The 13932-nt window shown below is 37.8% G+C and overlaps 1 protein-coding gene across 1 annotated transcript in view; it reads left to right on the forward strand.

Moving 5' to 3' along the window:
• Positions 1 to 13932, forward strand: part of LOC122671042 (sucrose nonfermenting 4-like protein) — a 47893-nt gene that overhangs the window by 7309 nt on the left and 26652 nt on the right. Inside the window, exons 3-6 of the mRNA XM_043868134.1 lie at positions 4084 to 4269; positions 4411 to 4545; positions 4649 to 4708; positions 5368 to 5457. Coding sequence (XP_043724069.1) covers positions 4084 to 4269; positions 4411 to 4545; positions 4649 to 4708; positions 5368 to 5457 — 471 coding nt within the window. The remainder of the gene's footprint in view (positions 1 to 4083; positions 4270 to 4410; positions 4546 to 4648; positions 4709 to 5367; positions 5458 to 13932) is intronic.

The following is a 13932-nucleotide window of genomic DNA, read 5'->3' on the forward strand; positions in this document are numbered from 1 at the left end:
AATTACAAGAACGTAATTTATATTGTGTGAATAAAGCTAATAAACAACCCATCTAAATAAAAAACAAATTGCTGATGTGAATATGTGGTTGTGTATTAGTCAATAGTTTATCAGTGATTTTTGTTTGATGTTTTTTTTAATTTTTTTTATGTTAAGGAAAAAGCATTAAAATAAAAAATGGTTAAAGAAATTATTGTTAAAAAATTAAGTTTTATAATTTGAAACAACCTTGTCGCCCGATATGGCCATATGTCGTGGTATGGCGTCCATGGCGGCGCCATGGCGACGACATGGAGGCCATATCGGTCGATATTCTTACATCATCCATATTGGTGGTCGATATGCCCACTTCTCCAGCGATATGACGCCATGGCGACGCCATGACAACTATGATTACTATGTGGGGAAAATGCTGCTAACTGAAGTTTGGTTTGAAACTTTCCATCTACAGCGCCTAGATTTGCCAAAATGGTTATTCAGCTGGTCTTTTTACTGTTGAATAGAGGAGGAATGACTTGGATTGGGTACATGTCAAATTTGGGAGCATGTCTCAACCATATCGCTGATGCAGTTAGATGTAGAAATAATAAGGCTGCGTACATTATGACCCTCCCCAGACCTCGCAGTGGTGGGAGCCTTGTGCACTGGGTAAGTCCTTTTTTAAAAAATATTTATCTTAGAGTCGAGTCCAAAGTTTGTTTCAGTTTTGAGTCCAACTCAATTTGAGTTTCAAGATAGGAATCAGATTATTTTGGGTCTTTATATACGGTCGTGTAATCCATCATTGGACAGATTTGAAGAACTGAATTGAGTTTCGTTTTCTCTGGGTTTGCTGGTTGTGAGACTGGTTCCCTCTTCTTCTCACTTTCTCACAAGTTCAATCTTTCTCCTCTCTGATTCTTCATTCCAGGTAATATCCTTTATTACTCTTGCTTATTGTATTTTCTTCATCTTTTATTTCTTCTTTGATCTTCTTTATTATTCCTTCCTCCCTGGTTATTTCATCTCTTTGTTTTGTGTGTGCCATTGATACTTTGTTTTGGGCGGTACTATCAGATTGGCCCTGGAATTTGGATCGAAGGTTGCCTACCCTTAGGCGATTCGAACCCTTGAACCTTGGCCTCTAATGTTTCCCGCACTATGAGAATCGAAACCATAATCCGATCTGGTTTCTGAATCACTGCCCATATGTATTGCAGCCAGTTATTATCAGCACCCACCTGGTTCTCGGGACTGCTATTGGGTGTTTCTAAGAGCCTTAGGTCTTAAGAACTGGTGCCGGAAACTTTGAGAAGAACAAAGTTTAGTTGAGTGAGTTCTCTCACTCAAAACCAGTATGGGTCTTCACTGGTTTCTTCTGTTTACCCTTAAGCCCCTGCCTCTTGTTATTACAGTTAAACCCCCGACTTTGAAACTTTATTTCCGTTTAAACTCCTCACTAAATTAATTTCAATAGTTATCCTTGTTCCCTAATTTTAGTTACTGATTTGTCCCTCCTCCTATTCCTCACTTCCAAGAGGGGTGCTAAACAGTTCTGAACATTTACAAAATTGCCATTACTCATTCAATTTGTGCTATTTGTGGATTTGCATCAATCACCCTCCATGTATGACATTTTTTTCCCATGGGTTTTCAACAGTTCCTATGCTACGAACACTCTAAACAGAAGATGACTCTCATTTTAGGCTTTTAAAATGACCTATGGAAAACTAAAATTGGTCTGAAATTTGACCTGTGGTTTGATGATGATGTGGACAACAATGTTTACAAAACTTGGGCCCCAATGGATGCTTCATGCTGCCATTTGATAGAGTACAACTAAAATTTGACCGGGATGCTGGGCTGCAAACTTACAGATACACCTCTTGAGGCTAATGCCGTCTCAAGAGTAAGGATGGTGAACCAGCTGATAAAGGCCAATATCAGAGATTGTTTGGAGATTGATTTACCTTCAGTATACTTGGCCAGGTATAGCCTATGCTGTGAGTTTGGTTAGCCAGTACATGCAAGGCCCCTATTCTAAACACTTAATATGCTGTGTGTCGTATCCTGCAATACCTGAAGTCAGCTCTAGGTAAGGGTATGCTTTTCTCTTCTCATGGTCACATGTGTGTTGAGGCTTTTACAAATGCAGATTGGGCTGGTTCTCCTGATGATTGGAGGTCTACATGTGGTTATTGTACCTTTGTTAGTGGCAATGTTGTCACTTGGCGTAGCAAGACGCAAGCTGTGGTAGCTCGATCAAGTGCTGAGGCAGACTTTCATGCTATGGCCCATGGTATTTGTGAACTGTTGTGGCTTTAGAGTCTTCTCCAGGATCTCAGTGTTATTGTTCAATTACCTATGATGCTGTTTTGTGATAGTACATCAGCCATTAGCATCGTTCATGATCCTGTTCAGCTTGATAGGACAAAGCATGTGGAGATTGACCGTCATTTCACCAAGGTGAAGTTAGAGCAGGGTGTTATTTGTGTTCCTTTGTTAAGTCCGGTGGTTAGTTAGCTGATGTGTTCACTAAAGGTCTTAGTAGTAGTAGTCTTTCATCCTATTGTGTGCTAGTTGGACATGTTTGACATCTATGCACCAACTTGAGGGGGAATGTTGTAATATGGGTACAAGGGTAGAGTTGTCCTTGAGGGGCATTACTGTTGTCACACTGATAAGCCATCATTCCCCAAATCACAACAATACCTCTCGGATAGAGCCTATTGGAGGGAAAGGATCCATGTAGTAGACCCTATTTAGCTGAGATTCTCCTGACTTGCTGTTCTGTGCCTCTTTCTTCTTACTTTTATCTGTCACTTTTCTTTTATTTTCCATCGTTCATTTGTCATTTTCCATTTTTCACTTCTCATCTCATTTCCCATCTATTCATTCCTCTTCTTTTGTCTAGACTCTAGACCTCAGTTTTACCTATTTTGTTTGTTTGGATCCATCTAGTCGACCCCATAAGTTGGGATAAGGCTGAGTTTGTTGTTGTTGTTGTTAGATATTTTCACAGTCAGTCAATAAAAGTAGGAACGAGGGGAGAAGAAAACAGACCTAGTCAATCATACCTATTTGGGCAATGACTTCACACTTAAAGATTGCAAGCAATCATCACACCTTAAAAGCATAAAATCATTTCAAAAGCAGTAGCAAAATATTTTCATTCACCACCATAATTGTTATGTACACTGTACACTTGTACAGTGAGTATATATACAAACTCTTGGTTCCTAACTAAAGTATGATTTTGAATAAAAGTCCCATCGTAGACTGACATTTATTAATCTTTTGGTGTTAATTTCCCTAATCAAATTGGATACATTCTATATTGAGCTCGGTGGATGGTAACTGCACAATCTTTCTATTGATTACCAAAATCATGTAAAACGGGCCTTTGACCCCAAAGATATTGGCCGCAATAAAATATGAAATTGTACCTAGATAATTTATAGTTTAAAAAATAATATAAAAACCACTCGGCTTAATTTGGACATAGGCTGATAACCCAAAGCTAATTCAAAGTGTATTTAAATTGACTGAGTTCAAATGTAATTCTAATGAATTATTTAGCATAAAATACAGAAACTGCCCTTGCTTCCCAAAGAAAATAAAAGATTATAATTGGCAAAAAACAGATACTTTTGGTTTTGGAACTCCTTCTCCCCCCCAACCCAACGGTGAAAACATTGTCAAAGTCTTTTGTAGTTCATTGACTTTCCCCATGTGTGCATGGGAATAATAGATTGCAGATCTTGTTTCTGTTATTGGGTTTAAGGTAAATTTGAGTGGATTAGTCTGCTTAAGTATTATGAGTTGAGCATTGCCTCTTGTGCATCAATGTTCCTGATGGCACTTTATCACCATGCTTTTAGCTATGTTACATGGTTTTGTTACGGAGGCAGCGTTGTTTTCCAATTATCATCACATTTTACACTTAAAAAGAACAGACATGGGGATTGGCATTGATTTTAGGTCGCCTACTAACAGGATTTCAGTATTAATCATCTCTGGTCTGGCTGATGAAAATTTTTTCTTTTCTCAATTTTATTGATTAGTTAGTTTCCTTTGGTGACATACTTTTTTTTTTTTGGGCAGTACAAGTTCCTGGTTGATGGTGTATGGCGGCTGGATGAAAATCAGCCTTATGTTACTGATGAATATGGGATGGTAAATAATATTATACTTGTAAAGGAACCGGAACTTGCCCCTTCAATTTTGCGTTCAGAGCCTCTACCTTCTAAATCAGGCATGGATGTGGATAATGGCACCTTTCAACAACCGGTTAGTTTAGAAACCATCTTGTGGTTAATTTATTGACCCTATTCTTTTCCTCATTTTCTAATAGAAGCATATCATTTTCATTTATCTTAATTCATGCATTTTAATTGCATATGTGTTGTCTATTCCTGTCATACCAATCAGGCTTCATTGTCAGGTGGCATGCAACGGGAGCCAGTATTTCAAATTTCAGAAAGTGACATAGATGTTTTGCGTCGTCATCTTTCTTTATTATTGTCAAGATATACAGCATATGAGTTGATTCCCGACTCGGGCAAGGTTTGCATACTCAACGAATTCCACTGGATTTTTATTTCTATTTTCCATCATGTGCCTTCATACGAGTGGGTTTACTGATTGTAATGGTACTGTAAATTTTCAGGTCTTTGCGTTAGACGATAAATTGCCTGTGAAACAAGCATTTCATATTATGTATGAACAGGTAAGGATGCATTTTATTTTTATTTTTATGAATGATGTGTAAATGCTTATAGAAAAAGCATGTACAAATTTCTTATCTATCAGTACATGTGTGTGTGTGTGTGTGTGTGTGTGAAACTATGTTTTTTCACACCCTTGATGGATGATATTCTACTTCCATCTTTCATTTGGATTGCTCAAGTTATTCAACTCTGCCCCTCTGGAAGTTTGATGGGACCCTTTCATGTGCTAAAGAGCAATATGGAGGCCCTAACTATACCATTTACAATATGAAGACAATATTCTTGGATGCCTGTTGTATCTTTCTAATTTATGGATGCTGGTTTAAGATGCTGACAGTTGGTATCAAGATTTCAGATATGGTATCTGATTGGGCAGATTGGTCAGTCCCTATTGGTATCGGTTGCCATATATCCAGATTAACCCGTCTCAATGTTAGTCATGCTCAATCCAATATCAAGTACTGATACCTGAACCCTTGGTTGATACACTGACATTAATTATGTCATATATTACTGATCATTGATTTACTGATCTGCATGTAGATGTTTTAAAAAATATAGTATATATGTAGAAATTCTATAAGATCGCATTTCTTGATATGCTTGGCCTTTGGAGAATTTGGAAGTATTTAAAAGTTTGTATCATCTTGTTTCACAGGGACTTGCTGTTGTACCTATTTGGGATAATTCCAAGGGACAAATTTCAGGAATGCTTACTGCTTCCGACTTCATCTTAATCTTAAAAGAGGTTAATTCCAATGTTTTCTCCTTGTTTAATCTTAGGTTCGGTTGTTATAAAAGTTTGAAATTGATATATGTCATGAATTATCTTTTTTTTTGGGTGAATGTCATGAATTATCTTGTTACATGTAACTAATGCAGAATTGGTTTCGTGGTCACATACCTCGCCATAGCCTCACCGCCTGGCGCGCCCTTGCTAGCTGCCTTCCTACCCAAGCCTTCCTTATTTATCGGCATATTCAGGTCCATCCCAACTGCTGTCTCTATTGGAATGGGACTGAAGATGTCGATCACCTATTCTTCACCTGCCCCTTTGCCTCCTCCATCTGGTCCTGTGTCATTCGCCATTGTTGACCTGGTCGGCACACTCCTCTTCCCCTCAGCCGGGAATGGATTTGGATTGACATGACTTTCGGAGGGAAATCGATTTGCGACTCGGTTGGCAAGATTGCCTGTTGTGCCACCATCTCCCACATTTGGATGGAACGCAACCTTAGAAGATGGACATCCAACTCCCGCTCCTTCCACACGATTTGGAAGGCCATCTTTTTTGATGTTTCATCTAAAGTTAGCTCCCTCCCCCTTTGTGATGTGAAGGATTCCCCAAGGAACAGGCTCATTGTTGTCTCCTGGGGCCTCCCTACATCTATTTTGCACCCTAACTAGTCCCTAGTTAGGCTTTGTTGCCCTTGGGCTTGTATATTCCCTCTTTTTTCTTCGTAATTAAATTTTTATTCATCCAAAAAAAAAAAAAAGGAAACGCAGAAGGTTGTTCGCTTTCCAAGAGCTGGAAGCCATTATGGCTCCATCAGCTATTTCTGCTCTATGGAAGGGTGACTTGGCCATTCTTACTGTTGGATGGAGAAATCTCTGAACTGTCCACTTTTCAAATTTACAGTTGAAAAGCTTCATAGAGAATCGACTTTCTCAAATGGTTTTGAAAGCATTATACTACATGTAGCGATGTCAGAGGAGACTGAGAATCGACAAATGATTAGATGATGAAAGAGCTGGAGTGGCTTCTGGCTGTCAAAGCTAGAACACTGCCCTTAATTTTAATTGATGTAATTGTGTATTATTTATTAGTAACCGTGGCTTCATTGTAGAGGCAACATTGCAAAATTATATCCAGAATAATAAAGGCATCATTTAAGGGGGGTTCCTCATGGTCTAATGTGTCAAACAAGGAAGGTGGGACTTGGATGGAGGCACTAATATGATGTGGAACGGTTATGACCACTTGTAAAAAGAAGGTTGCTAAAGATGTCCTAGGCGAATCTAAAGGAAAACATCATTCATCTAGGGAAACTTGATCGCGGGATGATGAGGTTCAAATAACCATTAAGGTTAAGAAATCTTGTTTTAAAACATGGCAAAGGACTAAGGATGAAGAGGATTTAATTGGCTAGAAATGAACCAGAGAAGATTGTAGGAAAATCAAGAGTGAAGAAATATGAGGATCTTTATAACAATTGAAGCACAATGGAAGGGGAAAAAGAGATATATAAGATAGCTAAAATGAGGGAAAAGAAGAGTAGAAATTTTAGCTATGTTAGATGCATTAAAAGTACTACTGATGGATGAGGACATTAAAGAGTTGGAAAAACTATTTTTACTCCTTACTAGAGGGAGACACTTTGAGTAATAGTGCCCTGGAAGGTTGCGTTACCCATCAAGATACCACGTCTTAGGTATATAAGGAAAATTAGGATGCCTGAGGTAAAAGAAGTTTAAAGAGTACGAAAGCAGGTAAGGCACCAGGTCCAGATGGGGTTCCAATGGAAGTGTTGAAGATCTTAGGAATCTGTGGTTTTATGTTGGTTAACTAAGCTGTTTAATACGATTATAAGCACAAGAATTGAGGAGAAGCATTTTGTTCCGATCTGTAAAAATAAAGGTGATATTGAGAGCTGTAACAACTATAGCGGCATAAAACTTATGAGTCATACTATGAAATTATGGGAGAGTTATTGAAACTCGCTTGAGACAAGAAACTCATATTACGGATAACCAATTTGGTTTTATGCCAAGAAGATCAACATCAAAAGCTATTTATTTACTCAGGAGACTCATGGAAAGATTTCGAGAAAGTTAGAAGGATCTTGTTACACTTTCGTAAAAACCTGGTATTTCCGATATATTAGGAGTTAATTTTTACTTGAATAAGTCATGAGAGCTGTTGGCATAACGTCTTTGTTATTTTGTTTCCTAGTCATTAGCATTAGTTCCTATTAATTTGGTAGTTTGTTATTACAATAGTTATCAAGGTGTCGCCTAGGCGTCCAGGCTCCTTGGTCACCCTAGGCAGGCACCTTTGGGCACCTTGTTCCGCCTTGTTGGTGTCACCTTATTTTTTTGGTTCCTCTCCAACGCCTTGGTTGCCTTGCCAACTTGATAACGATGGTTATTACCAGTTGTAATCTATTTAAAGACAGCAAATAAATGAGAAGGGTATCTTGAATTTATCAATCAGATGTGTATGCTTTAGAGGTCCTGGTTTCCTCGATCAAACCAATTATGTTTTCTAATCTTATCTCAGCAACATAGGTTGAACTAGGTTCCAGAAGGAAACAACATCAGTACGTGCCAAAGTGGTATCAGAGCCAGGCCCTAACGGTGGATTCCTGAATTCATCCTTTCCATGTGTTATTACTTACAAGATCAATGGGCGGGCGACATCTACTCAAGGTTCTAAAACTCGGGTTTCTAGTAGGTTTCGACCAGTCAGGAATCACGTTCGTCTCGGTTTCGACCATATCTCAGTTAAAACCTGGGAATTTCTCTAGGCTAACTCGAACCTTGGTTTCGAGGCCCAGAAGTTGGTTTTTTGCCCTGATTATTGTTGTGCTGCCTATTTTTGACATTTTAAACCCAATCCATGCATTAGTTTCACATAAAGAACACTAAAAATAATACTTGTGGTTTTGATCCAAGTTTGATACTGTATATTGTTCTTCGACATGGTATCGAATAAGGTTTGACCGGAACATAACTCCTTCAATAAAAATCAGATTTAAGCAATCTTTGATTTTTTTTGAAAGTTTCCAACAATGCTTTCAAACAAATCCAAGATTGCTTAAATCTGATTTATAATGAAGGTGTTATGTTTTGGTCAAACTTAATTTGGTGTGTGCGAATGTTGTTTAAAATCGTTTTGAAGTAAAATATTTTTTAGACATCAAAATAAAGGAATATTTTACCGCATTTTTTGTTTTTAACAATATTTTATCATATTAAGATTTATGAAGTTTTTAGATTTGAGAAAAACCCCGGCATTAAAAAGTTAAAAATTTCACCTACCGTCGAAAATCCAGTTTTTGTTCTTGAACTGGGGGGTTGATTTTTTATCCTTTTGGAATTTTATTTTTTAACTATTTTTATTCGATTCAAATAGGGGGTATTTGCTTATTTATGAATAATACCTTAAGTAAATGAAATACCAATATAAAAACACAAATGAAATACCAATATAAAAACATTTAATTGAATGATATTAGGCATAAATAAGTGTCTGGCCTGATTTCTGGCACATGTAAGTGTTTGCCCTACTTGTCAGCCAGGTTTCCTCAAGTGACGCTTATATAGGTATTCAGGTCGAAACTACCGAAATATGGTCGAAACATGTCGAAACCCTGGATTTTTTAAAATCATCCTTCAACTCGTCTCGGAAATCTGCGAAACCGAGTTTACTCGGTGGTTTCGACAGGATTCGGTCGAGTTCTTCTTCCATGCATCTACTACATACGATTCTTCCAAGTGTCCATGGAGGTGAAGACACTATGCTAATTGACTGGGCAAGGATTATCTCTAGAGGAGGGAACCTGGGATGACGTAGAAATTCGGAAGCAACAATTCCCTAAACCCGAGCTTGACGACAAGATTCTTTTTTTAGGGAGGAGGAGTTGTTACATGCATAGTCTTCTCATGCATGCATGGTTATTGGAGCTGGCAAGGTTTAAAGTATCGGTATCACGTATTGTATTGGTGGGTGATTTTAAGAGACGTATCGTAGATATGTATTGCACATTACGGATACGCGTGGAAATGGTCAAGATACACATAAAACTACACTTTTGGAGCAAAAAACAATATAAATAAGCAATATTGTAGTTTGTTTCCTTGATTTGAGTTGTTTTTCAGCAAGGAATCAAAGCCCCAAACATGAAATTTGAAAGAAAATGTAACAAAATTGAAGTTTTGGGTGAAAACTTGTCAGTCTAGGTTCTATTGATGCTTTTTGGTTTCTAGACATAGTTGTCATGGCTTCGACGCCATGGCGTCATATCGCTGGAGAAGTGGGTATATCGACCACCGATATGGCCTCCATGTCTTTGCCATGGCCCCTCCATGGACGCCATACCACGACATATGGCCATATCGGGCGACATGGTTGTTTTAAATTATAAAACTTAATTTTTAAACAATAATTTTTTTTAACCATTTTTTATTTTAATGTTTTTTCCATAACATAAAAAAAATTAAAAAAAACATCAAACAAAAAACACTAATACACTATTGACTAATAGACAATCACATATTCACATTAGCAAATTTTTTTTTTATTTAGATGGGTTGTTTATTAGCTTTATTCACTCAATATAAATTACGTTCTTGTAATTGTTTTTTTGTTTTGTTACTTTTGTAGTCACTTTCATATGAATCATATCTCAACTCTCATGATTTTTCAACTTTATTATCAGCAAGACTATTGCTATCAATTATTTGACAATCCATGATTTCATATACACTAATGGATATTACATGTAGAAACCGCTTCCTCTAAAAGGCCGACCTTATAGGAAAGGGAGGAAACAATTTGTATATCATACAGGAGCTCTAACACGGCGGACTATCCAAAGGGGGACACGGGTGGATAAATAATTTTTTAACATTACACTTGCATGAATTAAACCATAGTAGATTAGTAGTACACTTTCATGTTAATTTTTGATGTTATAGGGTATATATTATATATATTATAGCATACTAAATGACATTAAAAATAGAGAAAATAAAAAATAAAACATGGTCGATATGATCGCCATGGCAACGCCATGGCAGGCGACATGTCGATATATCGACATGACACCCCTCCACCGACTTGGATCGCCATGACAACGTGACAACTATGTTTCTAGAATCATGATTCTATAGTGACGTGCCTTTTAATGTGCGTATCGTAATGTATTGCAATGTTTCACATTGTATTGCACCATATCAGCCGATACAATGCAATACGTACCGATACTTTAATTTTTTTATCCCCTAAATCAATCGTATCAATCGTATCTGTATGTATCGTATCACACAGTATACAATGCGATATTGATCGATATTATTTTTTTTTTAAAAAAAAAAGAGATGTATATCATTGTATCGTATCGATACCCTACGATACTGATATGTATTGGCCAAGATAAGACGGTGCGATACTTTAAACCATGGGAGCGGGAATAGTTATCTCCAAGAGATGGGTTAGTAGGGTGCTACTGTAACAAAGAGTTAGTAGTTAGTATGGAGTTATAATTATGCGTAGTTATTATCCATTAGTGGGGTTAATATTAGGAGTTATCACCAGTTACGATACCTATACGTTCGTGGGTTGTGAAGTTGTTGAGTTGTAAACCCCTATTTATTAGGTTAGAAGGAAAGGAAGAATGAAAAATCCTAATTTCTCTTTCTAGATCTTATCTTGAGAAGAGACCAGCCGCCTCCTTAGAAGCCAAAGACGCCATGCTTCATCTGTAAGGCCAATCTATCTCCCTATTTTCTCTCTTGTATCTTTCTATGTTATCTTTTCTTTCCTATTTTCTCTCCCTTCTCTTTGGCCAAATTGACATTTTTTTATCTTTACAAATAATTTATACAACAACAACAACATCATAGCCTTATCCCAACTTAATGGGGTTGGCTACATGGATCCTAAAAGAGACATTAGAATAATAATAAAGAAGTAAAGGGGATAGGGCATACAACATCGATACCAACAACACAAACTCTAGGGCATCAATCATAGCTACATACCGCTTCTTAACAACCCACCATTCTGCTTTAGGTCTCAAAATGGAGGAGTGTAAAACAGAAAACAACATCACATCATCATAGTCCAACTAAATGGGGTCAGCCACATGGATCTTTGTTCTCCAATCAGCTCTATTTGAGGTCATACTAGGAACAAGGCCTAAGCTAAGCATGTCTTTCTTCACCACTTCTCCTATGGTTATCTTAGGCCTGCCCCTGGTTCTTTTGGTTCCCTGTATTAGGATCAGGTCACTCCTCCAAACTGGGGCATCTGGAGGCCTTCGTTGAACATGACCATACCACCTCAAACAACTCTCTCTAAGTTTATCATGTATCAGAGCCACTCCGAACCCAGCTCTAATATGATCATTCCTTACTTTACAAATAATTTATGAGCTTCTAAAATAGAAAAAACAATCTCTACATGCTTTATACGATCATCCCAATTTCTACTATAAATGAAGGTATCATAAAAAAAATGAAAAATACAAGAACGAATTTTCTTTAATAATTCTTGAATACCTCATTCATGAGAGATTGGAAGGTTGGGGATGATTCGACCTTACCAAAAATTCACAATAGCCTTGGTGTGTTCGAAAGGCTGTCTTCTCAATGTCTTGCGGATGAACTCTTATTTGATGATATCCGGACCGCAAGTCTAGCTTAGAGAGATACTCTGCACTATTCAACTCATCCAACAACTCGTTAATCACAGGAATGGGGAACTTGTCTTTTGCTGTGATTTTGTTCAGTGCTCTGTAGTCGACACACATCCTCCATGAACCATCTTGCTTCTTTACTAAAATCGCAGGAGATGAATAAGGGCTGTTGCTTGGTCGTACAACCCTTGTCTTCAGCATTTCATACTCAATCTTTTCAATTGCTAACTGTTGGAAATGAGGATAATGGTAAGGCTTAACTGAAACTGGTTCTCCATGCTTCAAGGGAATTTTTTGGTCTTGTATGTGTGGAGGAGGAAGACCAATTGGCTCAGCTAGCACTTCCTTAAATTTCTTCACCGAATTCGCTCCAATTTCTATTGGAAGGGACTAAGAAAGGGAGTCTGAGATTTTATAAGGGAGTGTGATGTGTGTCAGAGGCACAAGATTGAGCAAACTGCACCAGCTGGGCTTCTTCAACCTCTGCCAATACCAAACAAAATGTGGGAAGATATCTCAATGGATTTCATTGATGGCTTGCCAAATTCAAGGTGGTAAATCTACTATATATATATATATATATGTGGTAGTAGATAGAATGTCGAAATATGCCATTTCCCATCCATATACTGCTGTAGGTGTTGCTCAAGTTTTCTTTGACAGCATTTTTCACTTAGATGGAATGCCGAAGTCCATTGTTTGCGACGGGATCCCACTTTCACAAGTTTGTTATGGAAGGAATTATTTAGGTTGTATGGCACCGAGTTTAATTCTAGTTCACCTTGTCACCCACAAACCGATGGCCATACGGAGGTGGTAAATAGAACTTTCGAGATGTATTTAAGATGCTTCACAAGCTCAACCAAAGTTGTGGGCTAAGTGGCTAACATGGGCAGAGTACTGCTATAATACTAGTGTTCATTCAGCTACTGCCTACTGGGAAGTTTCCCTTCAAAAGTGGTATATGGTAGAGCACCACCCACTTTATTGACATGTATTCCAGGTACGGCTAAGGTGGCTGCTGTGGAACAAGAGTTAATGAAGAGGGATGCAATAATCAGGGAGATCAAGGGAAATATTTCTCAAGCTCAAGATAGAATGAAACGTGTATGATGCAAAGCACCAAGAAAGGGAGTTTGTGATGGGAGATCTGGTTTATTTGAAGTTGCAACCATATAGGAAACTCTCTCTCTCTCTCTCTCTCTCTTGATGCGTAAGAATCTCAAGCTGTCTGCTAAATATTATGGTCCATTCAAAGTTTTACAGAGAATTGAAGCTGTTGCTTATAAGTTGGAGTTGCCTGTGGATGCTCAAATACACCCAACATTTCATGTGTCACTTCTTAAGAAACACATTGGAGCTAAGGCTGCTGTACAGTCCCAACTACCTACCATGGATGCTGAGAATGAAGTTTTAATTCCAAATCCAGTTATCTTGGACAGTCGAATGAGAGAGAAGAAAAGCGAGGTTCTAATCCAATGGCAAGGGTTATTTCCAACAGAAGCTACATGGGAGGAGTTCAATTGCAGACAATATCCAGATGCTGCTCTTGCGGACAAGAGCAATTTTTAAGGGGGAGGGAATGTTACACTTTCCCAAAGACCTGGAATTTCCAATATATTAGGAGTTAGTTGTTATTTGAATAAGTCATGAGAGCTGTTGGCATAATGTCTCTGTTTGTTATTTTGTTTCCTAGTCATTAGCTTAGTTTCTATTAATTTTGTAGTTTGTTATTACCAGTTGTAATCTCTATTTAAAGACAACAAATAAATGAGAAGGGTATCTTGAATCTATCAATCAGA

Source organism: Telopea speciosissima, chromosome 8 (assembly GCF_018873765.1).
Source record: "Telopea speciosissima isolate NSW1024214 ecotype Mountain lineage chromosome 8, Tspe_v1, whole genome shotgun sequence".
In the NCBI taxonomy this organism is placed as follows: Eukaryota; Viridiplantae; Streptophyta; class Magnoliopsida; order Proteales; family Proteaceae; genus Telopea; species Telopea speciosissima.